Source organism: Podarcis muralis, chromosome 16, assembly GCF_964188315.1.
Source record: "Podarcis muralis chromosome 16, rPodMur119.hap1.1, whole genome shotgun sequence".
NCBI classification, from domain to species: Eukaryota; Metazoa; Chordata; class Lepidosauria; order Squamata; family Lacertidae; genus Podarcis; species Podarcis muralis.
The window spans coordinates 9070176-9095181 of NC_135670.1; the positions used below are offsets into that span (position 1 = coordinate 9070176).

The 25006-nt window shown below is 50.6% G+C and overlaps 2 protein-coding genes and 1 long non-coding RNA gene across 7 annotated transcripts in view; all 3 read right to left on the reverse strand.

The window, feature by feature from the left end:
* Positions 1-25006, reverse strand: part of LOC144325793 (uncharacterized) — a 273530-nt gene that overhangs the window by 24726 nt on the left and 223798 nt on the right. The gene's annotated exons all lie outside the window — the stretch shown is intronic.
* On the reverse strand, positions 3903-10768 carry PYGO2 (pygopus family PHD finger 2). The gene is made up of 3 exons (XM_028710387.2): positions 10561-10768; positions 7419-7468; positions 3903-5975 (listed from the first exon to the last, which is right to left on the reverse strand). The coding sequence occupies exons 1-3, from the start codon at positions 10682-10684 to the stop codon at positions 4884-4886; spliced, it is 1266 nt and encodes a 421-aa protein (XP_028566220.2). The 5' UTR covers positions 10685-10768; the 3' UTR covers positions 3903-4883.
* The window catches only part of SHC1 (SHC adaptor protein 1), a 50413-nt gene continuing 38050 nt past the window's right edge, over positions 12644-25006 (reverse strand). For all 5 annotated transcript variants that reach the window (XM_028709033.2, XM_028709031.2, XM_028709034.2 and 2 more), the window contains 6 exons: positions 23652-23778; positions 22212-22383; positions 19848-19908; positions 18490-18630; positions 15258-15508; positions 12644-14425 (listed from right to left, as the gene is read on the reverse strand). In XM_028709033.2, coding sequence (XP_028564866.1) covers positions 14297-14425; positions 15258-15508; positions 18490-18630; positions 19848-19908; positions 22212-22383; positions 23652-23778 — 881 coding nt within the window. In that variant the 3' untranslated portion in view covers positions 12644-14296. The remainder of the gene's footprint in view (positions 14426-15257; positions 15509-18489; positions 18631-19847; positions 19909-22211; positions 22384-23651; positions 23779-25006) is intronic.

Sequence of the window (25006 nt, forward strand, 5' to 3'; positions counted from 1 at the left end):
GGCAGCTGCGTTGCAAGGGGGTTGAGCTAGATGACCCTCAGGGTCCCTTTCAACCCTGGAATTCTACAGTTCTGGGGAAGGACTAGGGGACCTGTCGCTGCCACCACCCCCTGGCAGGCTGGCTGCTAGGAGACCCTCGCTGCTGGCGAATTCTGACTCTAAAGTGAGAACATGGGAAGAGCGAATGGCCCATTGATCCAGTATCCTGTTCTCACAGTGGTCCGCCAGGTGCCCCAATGGGAAGCCCGAAAACAGGACTTCCACTTGCTAGGAGTAACTGGTATTCAGAAGCCTGACTGCATCCAACTATGGAGGAACAGCCGTCGTAGTTAGTTGCTCTCTCCCCCACAAATCTGCCAGCTTTGTTAATAATAAAATAATTTATTATTTATATCCCGCCCATCTGGCTGAGCTTCCCCAGCCACTCTGGGCAGCTCCCAATTGAGTGTTAAAAACAAGACAGCATTAAATATTAAAAACTTCCCTAAACAGGGCTGCCTTCAGATGTCTTTTAAAGATAGGATAGCTGCTTATTTCCTTCACATCTGAAGGGTGTGGGCCACTACTGAGAAGGCCCTCTGTCTGGTTCCCTGTAACCTCACTTCTCACAATGAGGGAACCGTCAGAAGGCCCTCGGCGCTGGATCTCAGTGTCTGGGCTGAATGATGGGGGTGGAGACGCTCCTTCAGGTATACAGGACCGAGGCCGTTTAGGGCTTTCAAGGTCAGCACCAACACTTTGAATTGTGCTCGGAAATGTACTAGGAGCCAATACAGATCTCTCAGGACCGGTGTTATGTGGTCCCAGCGGCTACTCCCAGTCACCAGTCTAGCTGCCGCATTCTGGATTAATTGCAGTTTCCGAGTCACCTTCAAAGGTAGCCCCACATAAAGCGCATTGCAGTAGTCCAAGCGGGAGATAACTAGAGCATGCACCACTGGCTAGACAGTCTAACTCCGAAATTTTGGGTCCCCTATGATGGGAGTAGTCATGATTTATGTTGGGGGGGGGGCAGGACACCCACCTGTCATCATCCTCCGTCTGGCTCCATCTAGCAGATTGGGAATGAAATGTCTCAACAAGGGTTGTTTTAAATTACTTTCTTTTGGTCCCAAGTGCTCAGAAAAATCTTGTCAAAATCTTCCTACAATTTCAAATTTTAGTTAAGCATTTTTATTTATTTACTTTGATTTAAGGGGAGGGCTACCCCCTGGCTACTATGCCCATGGTCCCTTCCAAAGTTTTGAACTCGTTTTGTACTGCAAACCCCACGTTTTGTGCTCCCCCCAATTGAGTAACTTATGCTCAAAGTGGGGGCCATAAGTAACCCCCCCAACCCAACACTGTCCACCTTGTGCCACAAACCCTGTGTTTTGTTTTGAGTATCACTTACTCAATTGTGGGGTGGTACCCAACGCAGGGTTTGCAGCACAAAACAATTCTGAAATTTTGACACCAGTTTGGAGTGAATTGGAGAATGTTGGGTTCTGCTCAGGAGTGGACCTGCTGAAACTGAAGATCATGGCTCTTAAGTCTATTGATTTAAATATGTCTACTCTGAGTAAAACATTGTTGACTAGCACCCATGGGGGGGGGGCAAGGCAGGCAAAGGGAACACAAGACCTTTTAAAAAGGATTATCTTGATATCTAAAGAGGCTACCACCTGCACCCGGGAAACAATTGTCGGGGGGGGGGGGGAGCCTTTTTTCAGCTTGAGGGCCAAATTCCCTTCTGGGGAACACATCTGAGTGGTGGGTGGGGCCAGAGGCAAATGTGGGTGGAGCAACAAATGTCTCTGGAGCAAGCTAAAGACCTGAGGAAGGAGATCATCACCCCATTCTGTACTAACCATCCCAGGGTGCTCAACCACTGCCACAATGTCCTTTCGTCTATCAGATCAAAATGATCAGATTAACAGCAAAGGTTGCTAGGTTCATAGCAGGGGCAGTCAGAATAAGGGCCACTAACTGAATGCTGATTCAGGACTTTAAATTGGAATTTATATATCAAATTTCCTTTTCTGCATATACTGTAATGTTTTACCGTTGCTATGGCCATTGGCTAATGCGAATAAAGTTTTCTCTCTCTCTCTCTCTCTTGAGCAGGCTTGTCTCTTACACCCACAGCTCTCTATTCTTCCTCCAAGCAAGCAATAGGCATTGTCACGAGTTCAAGGACACATTCCAGCCAGGTACTAACAGACAGCCTGGGGAAAGTCCTGTAAAATTCCAGACAACTACATCCCCCAATGTTCCTCTTCCCTGGCCCAAAATTATTTCCCTGCAACGCTGCTTCTAAGGAGTGCAGAGGCTTCCACTCTCAAAAACAAACCTGCAAGGCAAGCTCAGCTAAAAGATGCTGACCTGGGATCATCAGGTGAGCTTTGGAATTCCAGAGGGAGTGAATCCAGGGAGCAAGCTCTGCAAGGAGGTGAACAGGGGATCCCAGAATTGATCAGCAGCCCCGATACCTGATCTGCATCCTATAGCATGTTGGCTCTGTAACCGGACAGTTTCTGGCTTTAGAGATGCGTTTGGCTGAGAAAGCAAAACAAACCCTTCAGGCCGGGCGATTCAGCCTTCGCCATCCTGAGAAGGGGGTGCAGACATACCTGCCACACCTAAATCTCTGCAACATTCACCTCCACCCCCGCAGATTTCAGCAATAGATGGGACATTTTGACAAGCCAGCAAGTTAAATCTCAACCCAGGTCACCTGCACCCAAGTGAACAGTTCACTTTCTATATATACCGTATATGTATATTAGCATTCATTTATGTGAGGTTTTTGGAGTGGTCGCAGCACTCACAATAACCGTGAACGGGAGGTCAATTTTATCTCATAAAACCACCTTGCAGTATGTCTCCTGGAAGCACAGGAAGTTCTCTAATCCTCTCAGCAACCTTGTAAAGGGAGGTAAAATTTTATCACAGATGCACACCTGTTGCGGAATCAGACAAGAGCCTCTTTCGCCATGACATTTCGCCAGTGTTCTTTTCTGTACCATGGAAATGGTTCACTCTGTCCTCTCCCTCCCACCCACCTCCCTTAACTTCTACTCCACTGTTGGAAGATTTACCCTAAGAGCACCGCAGCCAGAACCCCCCCCCCCCAAACCAGAGATTTTGCCTTTAGATTTCTAAGTCCCCTGCCAGCCTCTTTCTTGGCAAATCTCAGCAGTCCAGGCTTGTCCTTGGCAGCCGAGTGGGTTTGGGGCTTTGTTTCTTCAGCAACCAGCCCGGGGGGGGGGGGTGCTTTGAAAGGAAGCAGAAGCTGAGAGGTGACACTTTGTCAAGGAAGCAAACAAGGGGGGGGGGGAGAAATGCCTTTTTGTGTGTGCGTCTCAGTAGACTCTGTTCTTTCAAGCCTCGGATTGTCCAAATGGGCATTTTTGTGGCTTTGGCATGTGGAGGGGACGCTTAGCCAGCATGTTTGGGGGTCAGAAAAATAGAGCAAGGGCATGAAGGTCTGGTTTGTAAATTTTGTGTGCTTATTCCAACAGGATCAGATCAATTGTCTCTCTAATCAAGCATCCCGTTTTCGACAGTGCACAGAGGGAGTTGCCTTCTACAAAGGCAGACCACTGGCCTATTTAGTTCAATACGGCCCACACTCATACGCAGCTCAGGAGGGGGAGGCAGTATATGCCTCTGAATACCAGCTGCCAGGAATCACAAGCAGGGAGAGTTGCTGTTGCAGTCAGTTCCTGCTTGTGAGCTTCCCGTTGAGGCAGCTGGCTGGCCACTGGGGGAAGAGGATGCCGGACTAGATGGACCACTGGCCTGATCCGGCAAGGCCCTTCGCATGTTCAAATGCAAACCACTAATTCATGCACACATGAAAGTATAAGTAACCAGGTCACTGCTCCCTCCCACTAGCTTTCAAACTGAGTTTATAACAGCACGGTACAAAATGTTTCTTTTAATACGTTCACATAAAAACCAAGAGAGTGAGAGATAGAGGCTGTAGGTGTCTGTATGTGTCTCTGTGTGTGTAAACACACGCGCACACACAGCAATGATTCCCTACGCCCCCAGATTCCCTTCTTTTCAAAAAGTCCAGCAGGACAAAACAGATTTTTTTTTAAGAAAACAATTATCAAAATCACACCAGTAACCACTTGACCAAAACACACACACAAGTACAAAAAAGGTCTGGGTCTAAGGGAGAAAACAAACAAACCCGCCAATTTCTTTTTAAAAGTAAAAATTTAAAAAACCAAAAAGATGTCCAAGAGTGTTTTCCTCTTGCATGGCTCTCTTGAAATGCCCTCTGAAAGAGGTTCAGGGCAAGGGTGGTCCGTTCTCCGTTACTTGAGGGCCTGTCGACCTTCAAAATATCAACCCTCCCCACAGGGCCCAGGCTTTGGCTAACTCACACCTAGCAGTAGTTCTAGGAAAATGGGAAACTGAGGGAACCGTGCTGCATTTGAGGAGAGCGGGTGGTGGTCCTCTTCTAAGCAAACGCCAACGGAAGAGAGAGCATAGACACCCCCAGTGAAGATACTGGTCCAAACCGTGGTAGTAACCGCTCTCCAGTTTATGCTAAATTGCCATCTGCTGGGTATCTGCTGCCCAAGACTGGCTGTTCTGTGGCTTCGAACCGCAGGAGCGGCTGTAAAGAAAGCCCAGGAGGAGATGGAATGCTTGAAGGCTTGGGAAAAAAAGCTCCAGGTTCCGGAGGTCACAGGAGGTCGAAAACTCTGTCCTGCCCTCCCACCAAATCCTTTCAATAACCGGGAGGCTTTGAACATGTGCTACCCGTGTTCCTTGGACAGGCTGCAGAATCCACGGACGAAGCCGAAGAGTGTCTAGTGGCGCAGAGCAGGGATGCCACCACCTCCGATGCCCAGGCAGAGAGAAGCGGCTGCGGCGGAGGAGGCTCAGCCGTCGTTGGCGGCCACCAGCTGCCCCATGCCCTCTCGGATGTAGACCGACTGGATCTCCTTGGTCTTCAGGCAGAAGTCGCAGGCCCAGACGGCCGAGGCCTCGGTGGTCAGCAGCCCGTAGGCGTTCTCGGTCATCCCCGTGCACTCCCGGTGGAACCACTTCTGGCACGAGGCCTCGCACAGGATGGCGTCCTGGTCGTCGTTGACCTCGCTGCGGCACGCCCCGCAGGGGTACACCAGGCCGGGAGGTGGCTGGTGGCCCGAGTTCCCGGAAGCCTTGCTGGAGGGCGGGAGGCTGTTGGCTTCGGGCGTGGCGCCCCCGCCGTGCCCCGTGCTGTTGGGCGCAAAAGGGGGCTGGGTGCCGTTGATGGCTGCCGGCGAACCGCTGTGCTGCTCCTGGCTGAAGGTGCTGGGGGGCGGGTTGAGCGGCTTCCCCCCGCCGTTGTCTTCGCCGCCACCACCACCGCCAGGGGGGAAGCTGGGGTCGGGCCCGGGGAAGGAGCTGGGGTTGGGGGGCAGGTTGGGGAGGTTCGGGCGCTGCATGGGGGACTGTCCGAACAGGTTGCCCGGCTGGTTGAAGCGCTGGGCCATCGGGGGCCCCCCGGGGGGGTTTAGGGCGGGCCCCGGGCCCATGTCGCCTCCGCGCGGGGGCTGCCCCATGGTTGGGGAGATCATGGGGCCGAAGCCGCCCATGGGGCCCTGCATCAGCTGCCCCCCGGGGGGGCTGAAGTTCTGGCCCAGGGGCTGGCCAAAGGGCTGGCCGCCAAAGCCCATCCCTCCGGACTGCACGTACCCGGGGTTCTGGGGAGGCATGTTGAAGGCGGGACCCATCTGGCTTGGTCCGAAAGGGGGCGGCTGCCTCCGCATGGGCTGTGGGCCCCCGCCGTAGCCGGGCGGCACCTGCGGCCCCATCGCCCCCTGCATGCGGAAGTTCCCAAAGGGTCCAGGGCTGCCAAGGAAAGGCGCGGAGGCAGAGCCGACTTTGGGGGCCCCGAAGTCATCCTCAAAGGGGTTCGACGCCACCAGGTGGTCCACCATGGGCGTGGGCGGGGGAGCAAATTCCGAGAGGTGGGAGTAGGCAGGGCCCTGGAAGGGAAAGATGCGCCACAGTTAACAGGGGGGACCTCCGCTGCGCGGATGAAACCAATCTGTACATTATGCCCAGGGAATTCTGGGCTGCTCCACCATGGGTCTGAAAACAGGGTCGTATTTCTCGACCAGCCTCGCCATCCAGGATGGCCATTTGATTTAACCAGGTTAATTCTTAATGTTTCCCCCCCCTATAACTCAATTGATCTTTTTTGGAAAATGACACCCTCCCCTCAACAAAAAAATATTGAGGTATACAGTGAAGACACGGCGTAAGAATGTGATTTAACCCAGAGCAACCAAAGAGAGGTTCGGAGGGTGGCAACCTAAGAACGGGGCCTTTTCTGCAGTGGCTCCCTATTTGTGGAATGTTGTCACTTGGCACATTCGTTTACATATCTCTAGACGCCAGGCGAAAAGGTTTCTCTTCAACCAGGCCTTTGGCTGAAATCTGATGCCCTTTTAAATGTGAGGTGCAAGGGGGGGGGTTAACTGGGTCGTCTCTGGTCTTATTTTTCATTATGTATTTTGTGTGTTTTTTATTGTAATATTGTGTTGTGAACCGCCCTGAGATCTATGGGTATAGGATGGTACACATAATAATAATAATAATAATAATAATAATAATAATAATAATACAACTCAGGATGTCTGAAAAAGTGCAGGACTGTTTGTCTTATTCATGTAATCGATAAAAGAGTGTCAGTCAGTTGTAAATGACTCTTTGCATCTCTGCCAGCCGTATTTTGTTGGTCAATTTCTCTATGAGGACTAGTCACCAAATTATGTTAAGTTATTTCAATAAGGATGCCCCTTCCATGTCTTTCTAAAACATATGGGCTATAGGAAGTCTAACTGCTAACAACAGTTAACTAATAAGAGATTTAAATGAGATATCTGCATTCTGAACCAGAGATATATTCAACAGGCTGAATGATTTGCTTGGCTAGTGATATTAGGTATCTCAATTAATGACCATATTTACTCGAGTCTAATGTGCCATCAAATCTAATGCACAATTTTCTGAACTTTGAAACAAAACAAAAAAAGTATTTCCTGGCGAATGTAAATGTGCCCCTTCATTTTTGCAACGTGATTTGGCCAAAAAAGATGAGCTTTAGATTTTTAGTAAATACGGTAATTCTTTTGCAGCTACTACTTTAGCTTTAAGACAGTTTCAAATCTGCTTTTTGATCAGGCCAGAAATTCACTTTCCAAATGACTGAAGCATTAGAAAATGGACGCAGCAATGCGGCAGAATCTGTGTGGAGCAGGAAGAAGTAAGGAAAAGTCCAGATCCAGAAATCTTACTTGGAAGAAAATTAAGGTGCATGCAAGGCAGAAGGGAAGCAGACAGTAATTCTCAGAGGCTGCTCTGTAGAGATGTATTAATGCTGATTCATATATGGTCCAAACAGGCACACACCCCAGTCACGTTACCTGTGTATTGGACTTGCGGCGCTTCTTCTCGGGACTCTTCATTTGAAGGCCTAATTAGGAGGAGAAAAGGGAGGAGAAAATGAAATGTAGATGTGACAAGCTAATCCAAAGTCTGGGTGGTCAGTCACAGCCTGAACATCCCGGTGCACCGCCTTGCAACTAAGCCCGCCCACGTCACTAGACCACAAAACCCAACAACACCCTGTTTGCCTGTCTACAGATAACTATGCAAGAAATGTGTGTTTCAAAAACAAAATCAACTGCATCAAGGTCATTCCCTGCCTAGTTGCTTGGGAGGAGGGAAGAACCTTGCTTTTCCAGAACTTTAAGAGAGACATTTGAAAAATGCATTGATTGAATTAAGTGCCACAGGATGTTGCAAAAGCCACTACCTTTAATATGCTTAGTGATAGCCCAGCCCACCTCCTTGTGTCTGTAAGCATATTAAAGGTGGTGGCTTTCGCAACATCTTGTGGCACTTAATTCAATCAATGCATTTTTCAAACATCTGTCTTCTGGAAAAGCAAAGTTCTGGAAAAGCAAAGTTCTTCCCTCCTGAACAGATTTTGCTTTGGGGCAGAGCTGGAGGAGAACAAACAGTATGAGAGGGGAAATTGCCTTCAGGCCCTGCTGAAATATTTGCCTGGGCACTGTGGAAAACTGGGTGGTGGGTAAAAACCACCCTGTGATCTTGAGATGAATGGCAGCATATAAATTGAGTTACTACTACTAATTATTATAATGTGTCCATGCTCATATTAAACAAAACAGTTCTTACGATTCCTCTAAAGCATGCGTGGATAAACTGTGGCCCTCCAGATGTTGTTGGACTACAACTCCTATCAATGGCAATGCTGGCTGGGGCTTATTGTGTCCAGTTCTGTGCAGCACAATTTAAGGAGGATATTGACAAGCTGGAACAAGTGCAGAGGAAGACAACCAAGATGAAACCAAACCTTAGGAGGAACGGTTGAGAGTTGGGGGTGTTTAGCCAGGTAAAAAGGAGACTGAGAGGAGATACATCTGAAGGGCTGCCCATGGAAGATGGAGCAAGCTTATTTTCTCCTGCTCCAGAAGCTAGGGCCATAACCAATGGATTCAAGCTGCTAGAAAGGGGATTCTGACCAAACATCAGGAAGATATTTCTGACAGCAAGAGCTATTCAACAGTGGAACAGACTCCCTCAGGAGGTGATGGACTCTCCTTCCTTGGAGGTTTTCAAGCGGAGGTTGCATGACCATCTGTCATGGATGCATTGAGGGTTTGCACCAAATGACCCTTGGATTTCCTTTCAACTCTACAATTCTATGAACACCTGGGAGAACCACAGGTTCTCCATTCCTGTTCTAAGGGACTAGATAAATTCATGGCACAATTGTCCATTGGCAGTTGGAATTGATGCTTTTGAATTATGGTGCTGAAGGAGACTCTTGAGAATCCAATGGACTGCAAGAAGATCAAACCTCTCCATTCTGAAGGAAATCAGCCCTGAGTGCTCACTGGAAGGACAGATCCTGAAGCTGAGGCTCCAATACTTTGGCTACCTCATGAGAAGAGAAGACTCCCTGGAAAAGACCCTGATGTTGGGAAAGATGGAGGGCACAAAGAGAAGGGGACGACAGAGGACAAGATGGTTGGACAGTGTTTTCGAAGCTACCAGCATGAGTTTGACTAAACTGCGGGAGGCAGTGGAAGACAGGAGTGCCTGGCGTGCTCTGGTCCAGGGGGTCACAAAGAGTCGGACACGACTAAACAACAACAACAAGTTGTCACTAAAGCTAAAATAAAAATCACCTGGAGAAGACAAGGATTGAACTTGGGACCTTCTATATGTGAAACAGATGCTCCACCACTGAGCTACCGCTCTTCTCTATAACAAAGGGACATGGGAAGCTGCTTTATTCTGAGTCAGACCACTGGCTCATCCAGTGTATTGACTACACTGACTGGCAGCAGCACTCCAGGGATGTACACAGGACCTTCCAAGCCCCACGTGGAGCTGCTGGGGGGTTCAACCTTGCACCTTCTGCATGCAAAGTACATCCCTTGTTTCATTTTCACTTACTACATTAACATACCACCTTTTTTCTTCCAAGGATCTCAAGGTGGTGTACATGGTTCTCATCCTCTCACAACAAACCTGTGCAGTAGGTTAGTCTAAAAAATGGTGACTGGCGCAAGGTCACTCAATGAGCTTCATAGCTGAGTGGGGATTTGAACCCTGGTCTCCCAGGTATTCCAACACTGTAACCATTACACCACACTGGCTCTCATGGTAGTAAACAAAGGGCCAATTTAAAGAGGAGCGCAGCAAGCTGCCTAATCCAGAGTGAGGCCATTAGTCCTTCTAGCTCTGCAGAAGAGTTTGGATTTGATATCCCGCCTTTCACTCCCTTTAAGGAGTCTCAAAGCGGCTAACATTCTCCTTTCCCTTCCTCCCCCACAACAAACACTCTGTGAGGTGAGTGGGGCTGAGAGACTTCAGAGAAGTGTGACTGGCCCAAGGTCACCCAGCAGCTGCATGTGGAGGATCAGGGAAGCGAACCCGGTTGCCCAGATTAGGAGACTACCGCTCTTAACCACTACACCACACTGGCTCTCAGTAGTAGAGACTGCCTGGCTGGCAGTAGCTTCTCGGGATTTCGAAAAGGACATTCCCAGCATTTGGGAGCCAACCTGGGACCTTCTGCGTGCGGAAGAGATGCTCCCTGCCTCTGAGCTTGCAGCCCTTCTCCCGACTGCCCTGTTCCTTCTAACTCACCAGGGTTCACGCTATCACACTGAACAACAGACTCAAAAGGACCTAGAGCTACCAGGCGAGGGCTTAAACACAAGGCTGCTTGAGCCCCTGTAAGCCCCATTGATTTCAAGGGCGGAGGGAGCTGCCACTCGAAACGTGCCGACTCCAGAAGCCTAACTTCCGAGTCCCATTGATTTCAATGGATCTGATCTCAGAACAGCTAAATCCGAACCCAACGTGCACGTTTTAAAAGAAAACAAATATTTAAATTCCAGAGGGAAAAGGGGGTTCCACCCACAGACAAGACACCCCCCCACCACCATCATCATCGTGCGCCCTCCCCTGTCACTCAAGGGCTCCGTCTCCATGGCAACCACCCTCGCCCGCCTCCCGGGCCCTTACCGGCCTTGCCCTGCTTGCGGCCTGGTCCTGTGGAGATGTTCCCTGGCGGAGGAGGCGGCGGACCCGGAGCAGGCGGAGCTGGGCCGACTCCCCCCTCCAGCTTGTCGGGGTGCGGGGCCGCCATAAGAGGGGAAAGGGGGGGAGGGGGGAGGGAGAATGGGGGGGGGGAGGGGAAGAGCAGCTACGAGCGCCGGAGGGGCCCTGCGCGCGCCATCGCGACGGGAACAGGAAGCGGAAGCCGAAGACCATAGAGTTGAGAGGACAGAGCACAGCTTCCGTCTTCCACCGGCTTTGGAAGGAGAACGCGCGCCGCTGTGCCGCTCTAGGGACTAAGCAGCTCTATGGCGACAGAAAAAAGGCGAGCCTCGCTCAATAGTGAAAGGAGGGACACTCTATTTCCCCCTCTCTACGGCTCAGGGAACCTAGCCAATAAGAAGAGAGCTTAGACATGAGGCGAGTGAAGGGGGATTGGGATGTACCATTTCGTCAGCGGGGGGAGGGAATAGAGAAACTTTTTAACAGACACAATAGATCCTGACCCTGAGTAAAGTTCCTCAGGCGGAATGAAATCAAGGCACGGCCGGAAGGTTAAGACCACTTTTTCCCCCAGAACGGGTGACATGACACACATCCTTTCCCTACCTACCCCTGTGGAATATTCCTAAACGGCAGGCGAAGGACAGGCTTAATCCTGACAGGCCCGGCCATTAGCCAATCAGCGGTAAGGAACAAAACGCTCTTAGCCAATGGAGCTTAGGTTCTGCCTTAAGGCATCATAGGAATTGTAGGAACGAATAGGAGCAAGCGATTCCCTACTGCAGAGGCGGTGGGAGCGAGTGGCCCCCAGTGGAGAGTTTGGGGCATAGCCGTCAACGTTTCCATTTTTTAAAGGGAAATTCCCTTATTCCGAATAGGATTCCTCGCAAGAAAAGGGAAAAGTTGACAGCTATGGTTTGGGATGGCAGCTGGAATTCCAGAGAGACAAGCAAGTGCGCTATACAGGCGGCATGGGGACAAGCGGGTGCTTTGGGATCTGCTCTGGAACACTTAAGAACTTCTATATTAGAAGTAATTAGCTATATTAAGAAAAAGTTTAATTATGATAAAAGTGTGTATTGGCAACAAGTAATATGAAATCGAAATATGGAATAGATGGGAGGTTGGGTCTTTAGTGTTAAGACCAATATATGTTTTATTGTTTGCTAAGAAAATTATGTTTTATTGTTTGCTAAGAAAATTATGGGACGTGGGTGGCGCTGTGGATAAAAGCCTCAGCGCCTAGGGCTTGCCGATCGAAAGGTCGGCGGTTCGAATTCCCGCGGCGGGGTGCACTCCCGTCGTTCGGTCCCAGCGCCTGCCAACCTAGCAGTTCGAAAGCACCCCCGGGTGCAAGTAGATAAATAGGGACCGCTTACCAGCGGGAAGGTAAACGGCGTTTCCGTGTGCGGCTCTGGCTTGCCAGAGCAGCGATGTCACGCTGGCCACGTGACCCGGAAGTGTCTCCGGACAGCGCTGGCCCCCGGCCTCTTGAGTGAGATGGGCGCACAACCTTAGAGTCTGTCAAGACTGGCCTGTACGGGCAGGGGTACCTTTACCTTTACCTTAAGAAAATTATGTGCCCATGGTTATTACTGTGTGCAATTTGGTATTTGTGTTTTTTTCTTTTTTCTTGCTGTATCACTAAAAATCTAAAAAATAAAGAAGAAGAAGAAGAAGAAGAAGAGGAGGAGGAGGAGGAGTTTGGATTTGATATCCCACCTTTCACTCCCTTTAAGGAGTCTCAAAGCGGCTAACATTCTCCTTTCCCTTCCTCCCTCACAACAAACACTCTGTGAGGTGAGTGGGGCTGAGAGACTTCAGAGAAGTGTGACTGGCCCAAGGTCACCCAGCAGCTGCATGTGGAGGAGCGGAGACATGAACCCGGTTCCCCAGATTACGAGTCTACCACTCTTAACCACTACACCACACTGGCTCTCAAAAAAAGTAAGACCCAAGTAAGACTCTTTGCTGGGTGCCCCCAACTCCACCCCACCTGCAGCTAAACAGGCAAACAAACAAGAAGTGAGGTTCCAGCAGCCACAGCTTTAAAGAAATACCAACTTTTAATAATAATAATAATTATAATAATAATAATAATCATTGGGTTCCTTTGGTATAATCAAGATAAAATCAAACCGATAAAAAGTGTGTGTATAGGATTGGGGGGGGGACACGTGAGGTGAAAATGAAGTCCCCCAGGGTGGGGGGACAGGCACAGTGATCATGGGTGTGTGTGGGAGGGAGGAAGGGGGGGGCTACACTTTGGCTTCTGGAGTATAACAATGTACATGCAACACTAAAGTTATCAAACTTATTTACAGACCTGGGGAGGGGAGGGAGGTGTGGCTGCAGCCTGAGCACTGCAAGGAGACGTGGCTTTCTTATACCCCCACCTCCTCTCTCCCTGGGTCCTTTGGGTGCTCTGGAAAGCTTTGTGCTCCCCAATATTGCCTCCTTGCGGAAGGTCCTCGAGTTCAAGGACGAGCGTCCCACAAATCCCGAGAGGTCCCTGCGCTGCTAAGGCTGTGCTTTCATAGAATCACGGAGGTGGGAGGGACCCCTGAGGGCCATCTAGTCCCACCCCCTGCAATGCAGGCGAGGAGAGGGGCTGTAGTGTAGGGCGTAGCCCAGAGTAATCCCGCCCCCTCCTCCACCTTCCCCGCAGGGCACTTTTGCCAACAGGGATGCCCAAGGGGTGTAGGAGTGCCCGCCGGGGCACAGTGATGGCTGTGCAGGTCCTAGAGATTGGGGGTGGGGGGCAAAAAAGGACAACAGCCGCCTTCTCTCCCACCCCAACCCCACCGCCCTCCAAAGCAGGCCACCACAGCAAGAGGGATTTTGCATAAAATCTCAGACCTGTAAAAGGGTCAAGGCACGCAGAGTTAATTAATATGTAAAGTGAGTGTTTTTTTTTGGGGGGGGGTGTATGTGTTACACATCTGGGTCCAGGGGGAGAACTGCGCTCTCTCTTTTTGTGCTTTACAAAAAAAAGGGGTGGGGAGAGAGGCTATTGTTTCCCTCCCTCCACCCTCTCCCCCACAAAACAAAAAAATACGACCAGCAACTTTGGCATTAGCTGACTCCATTGGGCAAAGATTCAATCAGGCGCTGCTACAAACGGAGACGGGAACAGACTTCCGCCCAGCCGCTTTAAAAAGTCAAGAGAAGAAGGGTGAGGTTACCTGAACTGGGGGTGGGGGGTAAATAGGCAGGCGAAGTTTGGGGCCCTTCTGCCCCAAGGGAAGCTGTGCAGGCACAGGATCCAGCAAGGGCCACGAGAAACCGAGACCCTCACGCCCTCACTGAGGACTAGCGCCCTGCGCAGGCTTTGCAAAGGTGATGCAGTGCTGGCCCAGGGCCTCCTTGTGAGAAATGAAAGGTGGGTGGCGATAAGCGACAGGAGAGTTTGTTGATAATCGGAGAGCATCTTCTACCAAGGAGGGATTTGTGGAGTGAGGCAGGTGTCCGGCTCGCAATAAAAGGGAGACGCTTTGGCAGAGATGGCACCGCTCTGGCCAGTGGTGGAGGGAACCATTGATGCCTGGTGTACAGGCGACACATGTCTGAGGAACAGAACACCCGTAAAAGGCAGGAGAAGCTGAGGTGAAGCTGCTGGAAGGGGCAAGGCGGCAATTATTTTTTCCCACTGAAGGATTTGCAGGGTGGGGATTCGGATGACACCCCAGCCCCTCGCTGCTCACGATCTCCGCTCCACTGGTTGCTGCAGGCAGAGCTCGCTGCCCGCCGAAATGATTGGCAGCCGATTGTCCATGTGGTAGCTAATGAGGTGGCTGACGCTCTCAAAGCGGTGATCCTTCGTCCGGACCTGCAGGTGCGGGAAGGAGACTCTGACAGTAAGGCTTTTTAAAAATTATTTTTTAGTAAGCCTTAAATGCACTGCTTGCGCAATGGGGCTCCTCCCATTCCTGCCTCTTACCCCACAAAACTGGCCTGGGAGTTGGTGTTGGGGAAACCCCCAGAAGAGCCCATGAGAGGAGAGGGGCAAAACAAGAATTAGTGGGCGCTGGCTCTGCCCACCTTTGGGTCTCCCTATCTCCTGTCTTTCTGCCTCTGGCTCCACCTCTTGCTGGGCTCTAGCTCCGCCCACCTTTGGGTCTCCCTGTCTCCTGTCCTTCTGCCTCTGGCTCCACCTCTTGCTGGGCTCTAGCTCCGCCCACCTTTGGGTCTCCCTGTCTCCTGTCCTTCTGCCTCTGGCTCCACCTCTTGCTGGGCTCTAGCTCCGCCCACCTTTGGGTCTCCCTGTCTCCTGTCCTTCTGCCTCTGGCTCCACCTCTTGCTGACTCTGGCTCCGCCCACCTTTGGGTTTCCCTCCTCCTGTCCTTCTGCCTCTGGCTCCACCTCTTGTTGGCTCTGGCTCCGCCCACCTTTGGGTCTCCCTCCTCTTGTCCTTCTGCCTCTGGCTCCACCTCTTGCTGGGCTCTAGCTCCGCCCACCTTTGGGTCTCCCTGCCTCCTGCCTCTGGCTCCACCTCTTGTTGGCTCTGGCTCCGCCTACCATTGGGTCTCCGGACCTACCACCCTACTAGTCTCTACAGGGGGCAGCCAGCAAAGCGGGGATTTCTGACAGGAGGGGCTGTTTTGTAGGTCGCACTTGGCCCCTCTCGCCCCACCCCCTGAAGCAGAAGAGGGAAGCCTCACCACTCCTTCGGGGTCCACGAGGAGCAGGTGCTTGGGCTGCCCCCCCTGCAGCCCGGTCAGCACATACTGCCCCGGCGTGGTGGTGCTCTCGCGCACCAGGAAGTCCCCGTTCGCCTGCAGCAGCTTCTCGGCATCTTTGCGACTCATCCGGCCGTGGTACCAGGGCTCCCGTCGGAGCTGCTCCTCCATGGAGGCCACCAGCTGGGCTGGGGACGCAGGCGGCGGCCCCCGCAAGGCATCCTCAAACGGCTCTGGGGAGAGAGGCAAGCGGTGAGAGGCGCATGACAGCCAAGTGAGGTCTAGCAGCTTGACAACTCCTTTCAGTGCCAGCGAGATATACAGTGGTACCTCTGGTTAAGAGTTTAATTCGTTCCGGAGGTCCGTTCTTAACCTGAAACTGTTCTTAACCTGAAGCACCACTTTAGCTAATGGGGCCTCCCGCTGCCGCTGCACGATTTCTGTTCTCATCCTGAAGCAAAGTTCTTAAGCCGAGGTATTATTTCTGGGTTAGTGGAGTCTGTAACCTGAAGCGTCTGTAACCCGAGGTAACACTGAAATTGGTTGGGGACTACAAGACGCTAGGAGAAGCCCACAGAGGGAAATTGAGAGTGGGGCAGAAAGCTCCCTCATCGTTTTATTCATTTATTAATTATTATTATTATTAGGGATTTATGGTGGGAGCTGGAGCCCAACCCACCACATTGGTGAAGCCTGATTTTGTGCATTAGGAAATCTCCCGCTACTCCCAATTCAAAAGTTTACAAATACCACAATAGTTTAAATGGAATGGTTTCAAGTCAGAAACATGTCGACACTATTTCTTAATCCTCTCTTTTGAAAGGGATATGCACTTCTGCAGGAACAGGTGTGTATCTTGAGATGGGAGAGCAGTTAAATTAACACTAATACAGTGGTACCTCGCAAGACGAATGCCTCGCAAGACAAAAAACTCGCTAGACGAAAGGGTTTTTTGCTTTTTGAGCTGCTTCGCAAGACGATTTCCCCTATGGGCTTGCTTCGCAAGACGGAAACGTCTTGCAAGTTTGTTTCCTTTTTCTTAACACCGTTAATACAGTTGCGACTTGACTTCGAGGAGCAACTCATAGAACGCGGTGTGGTAGCCTTTTTTGAGGTTTTTGAAGACTTTGGTGATTTTTGAAGCTTTTCCAAAACTTTTCCGATACCGTGCCCCGCAAGACGAAAAAATCGCAAGACGACAAAACTCGCGGAACGAATTAATTTCGTCTTGCGAGGCACCACTGTACCTGATTATTGAGATACAGTGGTGCCCCGCAAGACAAATGCCTCGCAAGACGGAAAACCCGCTAGACAAAAGGGTTTTCCGTTTGCGATGCGCTTCGCAAGACAAATTTCCCTATGGGCTTGCTTCGCAAGATGAAAAAGTATTGCGAGTCTCGCCATTTCCCCCCGCTTTCCCCCCCCTTTTTCAAAGCCGCTAAGCCACTAATAGCCTTTTAGCAGCTTAGCCGCTAATCCTTTAATAGCCGCTAAGCCGCTAAATCGCTAATAGCGCTAATCCTCTTAGCCGCTAATGGGGTTGCTTCGCAAGACGAAAAAACCGCTAGAAGAAGAGAATCGCGGAACGGATTCTTTTTGTCTTGCGAGGCACCACTGTATTGTAACAAAGGGCGGTAGATAAACGAATCGAACAAATATCCTCCAGCCCGAAACACACTTGTAAATATGCCTTTTAAATAAGGTCACCAAACATTATGTGCAGCCTCCCAACCTCAAGCCACACTTCATGGAAGGCTCTCCGCCCGGCCTCCTCTCCCCTCTACTATTGCTTGCAGGCAGCCATTCCATCAGGCTGCCTCAGCAGGAGAGATTGGGAGCAGAAGGCTCATTTCCTCAATTCTGCTGGAGGCCCAGTTCCTGCGCCAGCCGCCCAATGGTTGAAGAACGTGCCCGAGTTTGATTTCCCCCTCTTCCCTCCCTGTCGCTTCTCCCTCATGTGTCGTGTGACCTCAGGCACTCTGGTGATCATGCTGGGGGCCATCTTACCTTATTTTGTGTTATTTTCATTCGTTTAATTTTATTCCACCCTTTTTTCCTTTTCCTCATAACACAGTTCAGATGATGTGCTCAATGCACTTCTTATCCCGGTTTCTTAATGCTGCTCATTGACTGTAATACTAAATATTTGATAGCTCAGTTGGTAGAGCGTGAGACTCCAGAGTCGTGGGTTTGACCCCCACATTGGGCAAAAGGTTCTGCGTTGCAGGGGGTTGGACTAGAATCAGTGGTTCTCAACCTGTGGGTCCCCAGATGCTGTTGGACTACAACTCCCATCATCCCTGAGCTCTGGCCTTGCTAGCAAGGGGTGATGGGAGTTGTAGTTCAACCACATCTGGGGACCCACAGGTTGAGAAAGGCTAGACTAGATGGTCCTTGTGCTTCCTTTTAACTCTAGGATTCTATGAATTAGTGACGAGTTCGATTTCCCTCCCTTCCCCCTTTTCCTTGCGTGTCTTTTTCATTTTTAAGATAGCACCTGCCTGCAGGCTTGCGGTCTTCTTTTAATTGACCGTACGGTGGCTTCCTGGGAGTCTTTTTGGCTGAAGAATGGGGTAGAAACGCTTGATATGACAACTCTCCCCAGGGAGGCCTGCTAGGACCAATATTGGGCACCAGGCAAGGACATGATGAGATCGTATTATTGTTTTTCTCTCTCTCTTTTTTTACTTAGGATGCAAATCACTTTGGGACTTTGGCGAGAAGTGCACATTTCACAAGCCAAAGCTAGCTTGCAGGTTACTAATAATTGTACTAGCCTGTTGGAAGAGGAGGGACAAAGAGAAGAGGAAAAAGAAGAAGAGTTTGGATTTGATATCCCGCTTTGTCACTACCCTAAGGAGTCTAACCTTCTCCTTTCCCTTCCTCCCCCACAACAAACACTCTGTGAGGTGAGTGGGGCTGAGAGACTTCAGAGAAGTGTGACTGGCCCAAGGTCACCCAGCAGCTGCATGTGGAGGAGCGGGGACGCGAACCCGGTTCCCCAGATTACGAGACTACCGCTCTTAACCACTACACCACACTGGCTGTTCGCCTTGCCCCTTTCAAAAGGCATTCCCCACAACATTTCCCCACTAGGTCCTTCCACCAGCCTTTTTACCCGCCTGTGGCTACCAGGCAAGTGCTTAATTGCAAGGCTGTTGCCCCTGTGCCCACGAGTCTCATGCACATACACAAACATGCCTTTGACACTCACTCATGTCAAAGAGATCTCGCTGGGCACTGCCGTTGGCAGTGGCCCCCGGAGCCCCCTGCCGCGCCTTCTCCAGGTTCTGCACATTAACGTAGGAGGGGTCGTCAAAGAGATCCGTGCGGCCGGGTGGGCCCCTCTCCCTTCCTGCGAGAGGGGACAGAACAGAGCGTTAGGAAACCCGAAGGAAGACTGTAACAGATAAAAGCCCCACATGGCAGCAAGCAGGATGGGGAGCTCAGGAGGTCAAGGGTAGCTAAGAGGAGAAGAAGAAGAAGAAGAGTTTGGATTTGATATCCCGCTTTATAACTACCCTAAGGAGTCTCAAAGCGGCTCACATTCTCCTTTCCCTTCCTCCCCCACAACAAACACTCTGTGAGGTGAGTGGGGCTGAGAGACTTCAGAGAAGTGTGACTGGCCCAGGGTCACGCAGCAGCTGCATGTGGAGGAGCAGGGAAGCGAACCCGGTTCACCAGATTACGAGTCCACCGCTCTTAACCACTACACCTACCAGGAAAAGCCTGGGTCTACCACTTCTGGCGGGGAATGGGAACGCAGGAACATTGGAAGCAGCCTTAAACTAATTCACACCCTCCAGTCCACCTATATGGGGGCTGGCAGGGTCTTTCCAGAGTTTCAGACAAGGGTCTTTTCCCCAGCCCTATCAGGAATTGTCAATAATTGAACCTGGGACCTTCTGTACTCAAAGCAGCTGCTCTACCACTGAATTATGGCTCTTCTCCTGAAATTAAAGCATGAACTGGTGGGTAGCGCTGTGGTCTAAACCACAGAGCCTAGGACTTGCTGATCAGAAGGTCGACGGTTCGAATCCCCGCGACGGGGTGAGCTCCCGTTGCTCGGTCCCTGCTCCTGCCCACCTAGCAGTTTGAAAGCACGTCAGAGTGCAAGTAGATAAATAGGTACGGCTCCGGTGGGAAGGTAAACGGCGTTTCCGTGCGCTGCTCTGGTTCGCCAGAAGTGGCTTAGTCCTGCTGGCCACATGACCCGGAAGCTGTACGCCAGCTCCCTTGGCCAGTAAAGCGAGATGAGCGCCGCAACTCCAGAGTCGGTCACGACTGGACCTAATGGTCAGGGGTCCCTTTACCCTTTACCTAAAGGCAAATTTAAATAGGAAGCTTCCTTATCCTGAACCAGTCTATTGGTCTACCTAGCTCAGAGCTGACTGCATTGACTGGCGGCGGCTTGCTGGGGTTTCGGTCAGAGAACATCCCCAGCCCTTCCTGGAGGTGCCAGGGACTGAACTGGGGACCTTCTGCATGCCCCAGCACTGAGTCAAAGCCCTACAGCATCACCGGCTGCCAAGGGTTCCCTTTTCCCACTCAAGGCAAAGCTTGGAAGCTCACCTTGTGCTGGGAGGTGCGGTTTCTTGGATTCGTAGTCCCCGGCGGACATCTGGGAGACAGGCTGAAGGAAGAAAGGCAGTGAGTGAGGCATCTAAGCTTAGACTGGATTCGGGAGGAGGGAGAGAGGGGCCCTCAGGAACAGGAGGGGCCCTCTGAAACAGGAGCTCAAATGCTTAAAGATGCGCTTGACATTACAGTCAAACCGTGGCTTGGCTCCTGAACAAATCGGCTCCCGAACGCCACAAACCCGGAAGTAAGTTTTCCGGTTTGCGAACGTTTTTTGGAAACCGAACGTCCGACATGGCTTCTGATTGGCTGCAGGAAGCTCCTGCAGCCAATCAGAAGCCGGGCCTTGGTTTATGAACAGTTTCGGGAGTTGAGCGGACTCCCGGAACATATTAAGTTCAAGAACCAAGGTACCACTGTAAAGTCTAACGTTTTACAATTTTTTAATGTGCTGTAAGCCGCCCAGAGTGGCTGGGGAAACCCAGCCAGGTGGGCGGGGTATAAATAATAACATTCTTATTATACCTGTAGATCAGGGATGGGGAACCCAATGTCCCTTCACCTGTATATGGACTCCAACTCCCATCAGCCTTGACCAGCCTGGCCAATGGTGCAGTGATGGGAGTTGTAGTCCCCAACAGCATCAGAGGACTCTGCAGTTAGGATGGAGCAGAGTGCTACTCTGGGCTTCAGAATACAAGAATAGCCCTGGCTGATCAGGTCAGTCGCCCATCTGTTACAGCGCCCTGCTCTCCCGTTATTCAACCAGATGGCCTCAATGGGAAGCCCACAAGCAGGCGCTGAGCCCCACGGCAACCCTCTCCACCCACAATTCCCAGCGACCGATGCTTAGAGGCAAATCACAGCCTAAAAACGGATGGTAGAGCATAGCCGTTGTGGCCATTGACAGCCTTTTCCATTAATGCTCTTTTAGAAGCAACCAAGGGGGTGGCCGTCGCTGCTTCCTGTGGCAGTGAGTTCCAGGGCTTAACTGTGGGAAGAAGTATTGTCACAGAACTGTCGCACTGGAAGGGACCCAAAGGTTTAGGGGTGCAAATATCCAGAGTGTGGGGGGTCAGGTGGGATCGCTATGAGGAATTCTGAAGTATGGAGCAAGACACTGTGGCAGCAATGAAAGCATTGCATTGACTGGGTTTGAATCATTGACAAGAGTTTCTGATCGATCATAATCCATGATGGATTACGCAGAACTGGACAAATTAACAGGGAAGATCAGATATCTACGAGACCACAAGTTCATCGAAGATTGGGGGTAATTTTCAGACTATTTGAAATGCACACGTGACGAGCAAATAACGCTAGTGGGATTTCAAGAAGCTCTGTGAATGTTTGAGGAATATTGTATTGAAGAAAAACAAGAGGGAGAGGGTATATAAGATGCAATATAAAAATTAGGAAATGCGTAATTAAAAAACTGAATAATAGATGATTGTCAGAGAGGCTGAAGGAAGTCTAAATTAGAAAATATGTGATAAATTTAGATTGGATATTATAAACGTATGTTGGAAAATTAATAAAAATTATTTTTTAAAAAAAGAGTTTCTGATCGAATCCCACAAGCCTCTGCACCGCTGCCATTTGCTTTCTCTACGCCTGACAGGCACATATAAGCATTCTAAATACACAGGCCAGCTGCTTCATCTGGCATCCTGGGTCATAAAGATGATTGTTAGCTTTGACGTACCTTTCCTTGGTTTTCTTAATCTTAGGGCCAGGAAATAGTTTCACATGGAGGTGACAAAGATGCCTAATCTTTCCTTGCCATCCTTCCTCTCCTGTTTACCGCTTGTTTATGACCTCCGGGTTTGCTGAATGCATTCCTCCTTTCAATCCTGTTTTATTTACCCCAGAATGTATGCATGCTTAAATTAGCTCTTTGTAATTTTAACATTAACTTTGTCCCCACGTGGGGTTTTTTGAAATGCTCAGAGGAAATCTGATTGGTTCTTACGAACACTGTGTTAAAAGTTCTTTCGTGAATAAAACGACCTGGGGCAAGGGGTGGACGGATTATTATTATTATTCGCACTCCTCCCAGAGTCTTGCTGGCCAAGCCTCGTGTGTATTTTATTAATCAGAGTCCAATCCTTCCTTGCTTTGGGAACGTTACACAAAAGGTCATTTTGTTCAACCCCCTTGCAATACAGGAATCCCAACCTTCAGCTGCCCCAGATAATCCTGCTGGCTTCTAGTGTCATGAGATCGAGAGAGAAAACTGGCCCCCTGTTCACTTCCTCCACGCTGTACCTATTTAAGAACCAGCCTGGTCGCCTATGGCGAGTAGGAACTGCATGCAGGTGAGCGAGCGAGTTGGCAGAGGAACGCCGGCGCACTAACCAGGGTGGCTCCTAAGTGGTTGGGCATCAGGGCCGCCGCAGCTCCTTCTCTCAAGCGCATATCTACCACGCCTCCCAGCGGGGGCTCCTTCCCCGGGAAGTCGTTGTAGTACTGGTGGTCTGGCAGCGGTTCCTCCTCTTCGTCCCAAGCGGAGCCATCGAATCCAGCCATCCTGAGGAAAGAGGGCAGGTGCTGAATGCAAGAGAAGCCCTACTGGATCAGGCCGGGGAAGCTCCCATCATGCTCAGCATCCCCACACGATCCAATCAGATGCCTTAGGGAGGGCAGACAACAGGGCACAGAGGCTATAGCCCTCTCCTGCTATTAAAGGTAAAGGGACCCCTGACCATTAGGTCCAGTTGTGGCCGACTCTGGGGTTGTGGTGCTCATTTCGCTTTATTGGCCGAGGGAGCCGGCGTACAGCTTCCGGGTCATGTGGCCAGCATGACTAAGCCACTTCTGACGAACCAGAGCAGCGCACGGAAACACCGTTTACCTTCCCGCCGGAGCGGTACCTATTTATCTACTTGCACTTTGAGCTGCTTTCAAACTGCTAGGTTGGCAGGAGCAGGGACCGAGCAACGGGAGCTCACCCCGTCGCGGGGATTTGAACCACCGACCTTCTGATCAGCAAGTCCTAAGCTCTGTGGTTTAACCCACAGCACCACCTGCGTCCTTGCTATTACTACTCTGCAAACAAGTTTTATTTCGTTTTTAATCAGCAGATAACAAGATACAAGACAGCCACAGGAAAGAAGGGAGCGCAAATTGTCCTTCTTGAAATATCTTGCCTGTTTTTTTGCAAGGGAAAAACTGGGGCGGAAATCTCGCTTGAGTTTTCAAGGACCTAATGGCTTCTTTGCCATTAGGTATAATTTTATTTTATATACAAACAGCAGCTCAGGAGGGCTAGGTACCCACAGGTCTAAGCAAGCGTCCAGATTTAATACAGTCCAAGGTTACGTAGAATTGAAAATTTAAAAAATGGCAATGATTTTGATTTAAACCATGGAACCCTTTGTAATCACAGAACACACATCCTTCTCTTGGTTATGTTTTCTTATCGATTCAGTAAATCACGTAGCTGCATCCTTTATTTTTTTATAGACAATTGTGACAACTAACCTTTCTTTAAAATAAAGCTATTGTTTCTTTCATTGCTGTTCTTGCCTACAATTGTTCAATAAAAAATATTTGAAAAGCGGAGGGAGTGTGCTATAAAAAAACAAAGAGATGCCACAGCATATAAACAGGGTGTTGGAGATTCTATTCCTTGTCGGAATTTCAGATGGTGTGAGATATTCCTCTGTAATCGCTATATTCTCCAACACTGTACATGCATTTAATATGTGATCCCTGATTGGTTGGGGCATGACTGGTTTGGGAAAGGGGTGGGTGGGGCCCTCCAGGTGTTGCTCGAAAAAACCCGCTTGGCCTTACCTGTCATGAGGGGTGACGAGCTTGGGAGGGTTCTTGAGGTACTGTTTGAAGCGCAGCTCAAATGCCTGCCCAATGGTGCTGATCACGTCCTGTGCCAGCCCCTCGGGGCACTCCAGGATGTGGCAGGCTGTGGGGGGGGGGGCAGGGAGAAGCAGAGTAAGGTAACAGGTCGTATTGGATGCTGTTTCGGGTGCTCAAGAGTAGAACCAGTGCAAAAAAAAAACAACACAACCACCCACAATGAAATAAACCCAAGCAAACTGAAAGTGCTATAAAAAGACTGGGATGAAAAAAATCAGTTACAAACCGACGTAAATACCGTATTTTTCGCTCTATAGGACGCACTTTTCCCCCTCCAAAAATGAAGGGGAAATGTGTGTGTGTCCTATGGAGCAAATGCAGGGGGGAGGCAGGCAGGAAAAGAAAAGCCCCCAAAAGCCGCACACAAGCTCCACGCGGCTCTTGCGGGCTTTTCCTCAGGAGGGACAAGGGACTGACGAGGCCAGTCAGTCCCTTCTCCCTCCTCGTAGAAAAGCCCACATGAGCCGCACGCTCCTTAAAGGGTGCGCAGCTCCTGTGGGCTTTTGCGGGAGGTGGGGGTATTGCCATAGCCGCATGCCACCTCACCAGCCGGGAGAGGTGACGCGCGGCTATGACAGCAGCCTCTGCACTGCGCACCTTTCCGCTGCGCCCCGACTTGCTCTTTGGGGCTGGCGGGGGGCTTCCCCCCCGCCAGCCCCAAAGAGCAGGTGGAAAGGAACCTGAAGCCTGGAGAGTGAGAGGGGTCGGTGCGCACCGACCCCTCTCGCTCTCCAGGCTTCCAAGGTAGCCGCCTAAAGGCGACTGAACGCACCTTGAACGGCACCTTGTTTTAGAGGGGGAAAACAAGGGGGGGAATTCTCCCCCTCTCTGCGCAGCGCCTTCTGCCGCTTCGCTGAAGGGGTGCTGGGCAGAGAGGGGGAGAATTTTTTTTCTTGTTCTCCCCCCTCTAAAACAATGTGCGTCCTATTGTCTGGTGTGACCTATAGAGCGAAAAATACGGTACATATTTTGCACACAAACATTATACCTATATCTATAAATTTAATGGAATCTAATAGCAATTAGAATCTTTCTTTCTCTCTCTACCCCCCATCTATTTATCTATTCATATCTGCCAGGGAACTGCCATCAAAACAGGGGCGGGAAACAGAGGGGCAGTCCTGTTACAGGGAGCCTCCGAAAATCTTGCGAAGCAGTTCTTCTTCCGGTGATGAGGAAAGCCCCACCTCCAGAGGGGCAGAGGTGAAAGGACCAGAGGATGCTGGTGGGAGCCTCAGCACCGCTCCTGGCCAAGCCGGCCGGGAGGGAAGCAC

What these genes read in the sequence shown, in the direction of transcription:
- PYGO2 (XM_028710387.2), bottom strand. Translation starts at nt 10,684, where the DNA reads ATGGCGGCCCCGCACCCCGACAAGCTGGAGGGGGGAGTCGGCCCAGCT. An exon ending in CCGCAAGCAGGGCAAGGCCG is followed by an intron (nt 7,469 to 10,560) that starts GTAAGGGCCCGG and finishes CCTCCTAATTAG; the next exon opens with GCCTTCAAATGAAGAGTCCC. An exon ending in GCCGCAAGTCCAATACACAG is followed by an intron (nt 5,976 to 7,418) that starts GTAACGTGACTG and finishes TTTCCCTTCCAG; the next exon opens with GGCCCTGCCTACTCCCACCT.